This window comes from Pteropus vampyrus, unplaced genomic scaffold (genome assembly GCF_000151845.1).
Source record: "Pteropus vampyrus isolate Shadow unplaced genomic scaffold, Pvam_2.0 Scaffold6, whole genome shotgun sequence".
Lineage (NCBI taxonomy): Eukaryota > Metazoa > Chordata > Mammalia > Chiroptera > Pteropodidae > Pteropus > Pteropus vampyrus.
The window spans coordinates 3,110,531-3,114,301 of NW_011888787.1; the positions used below are offsets into that span (position 1 = coordinate 3,110,531).

Genomic DNA, 3,771 nt, shown 5'->3' on the forward strand with positions numbered 1-3,771 from the left:
CCTCGGTGCCTCAGTTTCCTCCTCTCTGAAAAGGGGCGACAACTGGATCTGTTTCAGGGAGCTGACTTGAGAGTTCCCCGAGTTCTAAGGGAAGGCGCTCAGGACAGTGCCGGTACTTGGCGATCGCGACAAAACTGGCTGCTTCTGACAAAACTGGCTGCTTCCGACAAACAGGGCTAGACGACCGGCCGGAAGGGTCTCCGAGAGCAGCAGCAGCACACTCACGGAGGGGAGAGCACGGCCAGCACTGCCTGTGTCCTGGGGCTGGGACTGCCTGCCAATGACCAGTGAGCAGAAGTAACTGCAGGTTAAGGGCCCATCAAAGAAAACTGAAGCCTCGGCTTCTCACTCTGTCAGGGCCATCTGGAAAAGGCTGTGCTCTTCTACAGAGTCTAGAAAAAGGGGGCCAGAGAGGAACGAAGTCCTGGGGAGTGCTATTTAGGAAGGACAGCGAGAGCGAGGTAGCCAGAGAGGAGGCCCCCGCCAAGGGGCAGGGACACCCTCCCAGGCGGGCTGGATGAGACAGCCCTCGCACACCATTATTCATCACCTCTTCGGTTCTTAGCACTGTTCTGCTCTCAGAAACTCATCTGGTGTCTTGGAGAAGGGGCGACTCTAGGTAACAGAAAAAAAACTGCTATATCTTTAGAGAGACTCATCTCAAAGACCCATCTCTGCTGCAGAATGAATCGATGACCTTCTAGTATATCCACCAGTCTGTAATTCCAGCTAACTGGAATATATAATGACTCAGTCCCCAAGGCCAGTTCTCCCTCAGGGCACAGGTGAACCGTTTCGAGACCCACGAAGCTGACGGCCAAACAGACTCTGGACCATGCATGGCAGCCACCAGACGCTCCACCTAGGCAGCCAAAGAGTTTCTTACATGGGCCATCCATCTGCTTTCCTGACCCAAGGATAGCCTGCCCTAGCTCCGGCCTTCCGAAGACTGGAGGAGAAAGACATTGGGTGGTGGGCAGGGACCTCCTGCTGCCTCCAACCACAAGATGAGAATTACGAGGGAGAACTGGGTGCATCTGACCTAACAGAGGTGTAACGTGTGTGCTGACTATGAAAGCAGCACATTATTTCACTGTAATACAACAATGTCTTATGGGACTTTTTTCTAAAAAACATATTTGGGATTTTCCATAGGAATAGGAAGAGGTAATGGAAGAGGTAGATTTGATGGTTTAATACCTACATAATGGACATGGCTGCTTTATTCCCTCGTGAGTCAGACGGGGGAACAGCATCCGCGTTATGGAAGGATTCTAAGAAATCATTACAGTGGGAAGGAATGCCTGGATCAGTACCCTCTTTTTATATCATGATGTACATCGTCTACTTTCCCAATCCCTACATATATTCCTGCCCTGACATAAATTCTTTTTGGAACACAGCAGGGTACAAATAAATGCATAATTAAGCAATAAAAAAATGATAATAATGTTTCTATTTTGCTATCTCCAAATTAAAATTTTTGTTCTTGCTCATTTACTAATTAGCTGTATGATTTTGGGCAAGTAGTTAGTGTATGCTCTTCCATTTCCTCATGAGCAAATTAAGGAAATATCCCTCCCCACCTTCTTCGTTGGATTCAGAAAATTGAATGTGTGAATAAATCTAATAGGCCTTGGAAAATGGAAAAAAAAACAAAAAACAAAAATACCAAAAATACACTGCAGATATCTAAGGTGTGATTACCTGCACAGCCAGGCCAAAGCTTGCAGCGTCCCATCATAAGCTAGCAGTGACCACAACCCGCTTTCTCTACATAGCTTGCTATGGCACTGTTCTGAGGCTTTAGACATACTAACTCGCCTTGTCCTCACCACTTTTAAGAGGCGACTGTTACAGAGGAGGAAGCTGATGGAATATGCCCGTGGAAGCTGCCAAGTGGTAGAACCAGCAACTAGGCTTCCTGAGTACAAGCAGCATGGCTCAGAGCTGGGCTCTCGACCAGCACACCCTGCTCTCATCAGCCAGGGGATAGTTCAGAATCACAGTGGAGTAAAGAGAAAGGGCCCTCAGCGACCACCTGGCCCATCGTCTGCCTTAGATCAGGTGAAATACTATTACTTCACTGGACAGAAGAGGGAGCAGGGCCCCAGAGGTGTTAAGTTTCTTGACAAGGTCACCCATAGCCAAGTGGCAGAGGAAAGTCTGGCCCCTGGCACAGCGACCCGCTCCTCCCCCAGCCCCAACTGCCCCCGTGAAGATGTACCTTTCACCTGCACTGTATCCTCATAGTTGCCTTGGACAGTAGCATCGGTGCTGGGGGTCGAACACTTGTAGTGGCCTTGGTCCGAGGGCTGGACATTCTTGATGTGGAGCTCCACGGCGTCATTGGCTGTCCTCCTCAGCAGGATCTCGCCCCTCTGCAGGCGCTCCCGGTACAGCTGGGCTGGGAAGCCCACCTCCCAGGTGCTAGCGAGCTCCACGAAGCTGCTCCCCGAAGACGAGAAGCTCCAGTCGAAGTTCTGCTCGCTGGGGCCATCGTAGTCGCTGACGTTGCAGGGGATGACCAGCTCGGTGCCCGCCACCCGCACCAGGCTCCCGGCAGGGACTCTCACCACGCGCCCTCGGCAAAGAGCTGCAAAGACGAGAGATGAACGGCGGGTATGGGATCAGGCCAGGTAGCAAACCTGTAGGTGCTCTTGTTGGCAGACACGTGGTGGAAATGTGACATCTGGGGAAAACAGTGTCTTGCTTCTGTCTGTGTGTAGCCCATCCCCGGCCCCATGAGCCGGAAGGACAACCCTGAAATGAGTACCTCTCACTCAACCGTTTCCTAGGATTGACAGGGAGGAAGATAAGCATTAAAGTCCGGCTAGCCACAAACCCGAATAGCTTCTTCCCTCCCGTTACTACTTAACATACCATTACCACTCAGTGTGATGTCGAAATACTTTAGGTTTTGTGTGAAAGAAAAGGACACAGCTAACCAAGTATTTACACTTCTGCCCACCCTGTATCAGCCCTCATCTCTAGAGACCAATCCCTGGGGCTCCTGAGACCTGATTTACATTGATGAATGCCAATGTTTCAATCCTAAGGCAGCCTGCTGATGAAATAATTTAATTCCGATTATCTGACATTGCCTATAAATTAATTTTAAAATATGACGACTCTACCAAGTATTAATTTTCTATTTTCTGGCTCATTTCCTTCTCTCTACTCTTCACCCTGATTCTAAATTCAGAACGAGGATCATCGGAAAGCACAGAGGGAGAAAGCGCCTAGTCTGGCTGGTTGCTGGGCTGGGTATTGCTAGGAACGCAGCACCTCTCTGGGGACAAGCCCCGTGGACAAAGCCAAGAGCTCGCTGACATCGCCCCCCACAGAGCACAGGCCTTGCGTGCCTCTGGTAAGGCCCCTAGGGACCCTCCCCTGTGCAGTCTTTAAGACGTGTTCACTGCAATGAAATTCATCACCATTCTGCAGTGCATTTACTATCTGTGTTTGGCACTGCCATTCAGACAGACCGAATGGACTTGTGTGGCTCCTCCTCGGGGTCTATAAATAGGCAGAACACTAAGGTATAGAGGAGAAAGCATGGGCTCTGAAATCAAGGAGCACTCAGTTTAAATTTGACGGACCTCTCAGCTTTGGCTTCCTCGACTATGAAACAGGGCAAGAAGGAGTCGCTGAGTTAATGAAACAAAATGCCCAGCTGAGAGGCGCTATACACTAAGAGCTCAATAAAATGGGCACTTCTATGATTTATTTTCAATTCTGTTTCTCTTATGGGTTGAATTGTGTCCCTCC

General features: G+C 49.7%; 1 protein-coding gene across 1 annotated transcript in view; it reads right to left on the reverse strand.

Annotated features, from left to right (window-relative positions):
- PTGFRN (prostaglandin F2 receptor inhibitor) overlaps positions 1-2,609 on the reverse strand; it is a gene marked incomplete at its 5' end in the record, with an annotated part of 43,122 nt that extends 40,513 nt beyond the window's left edge. The window contains 2 exons of the mRNA XM_023534893.1: positions 117-301; positions 2,083-2,609. Of these exons, the coding sequence (XP_023390661.1) occupies positions 117-301; positions 2,083-2,609 (712 nt within the window). The remainder of the gene's footprint in view (positions 1-116; positions 302-2,082) is intronic.
- Between the last annotated feature and the right edge of the window lie 1,162 nt (positions 2,610-3,771).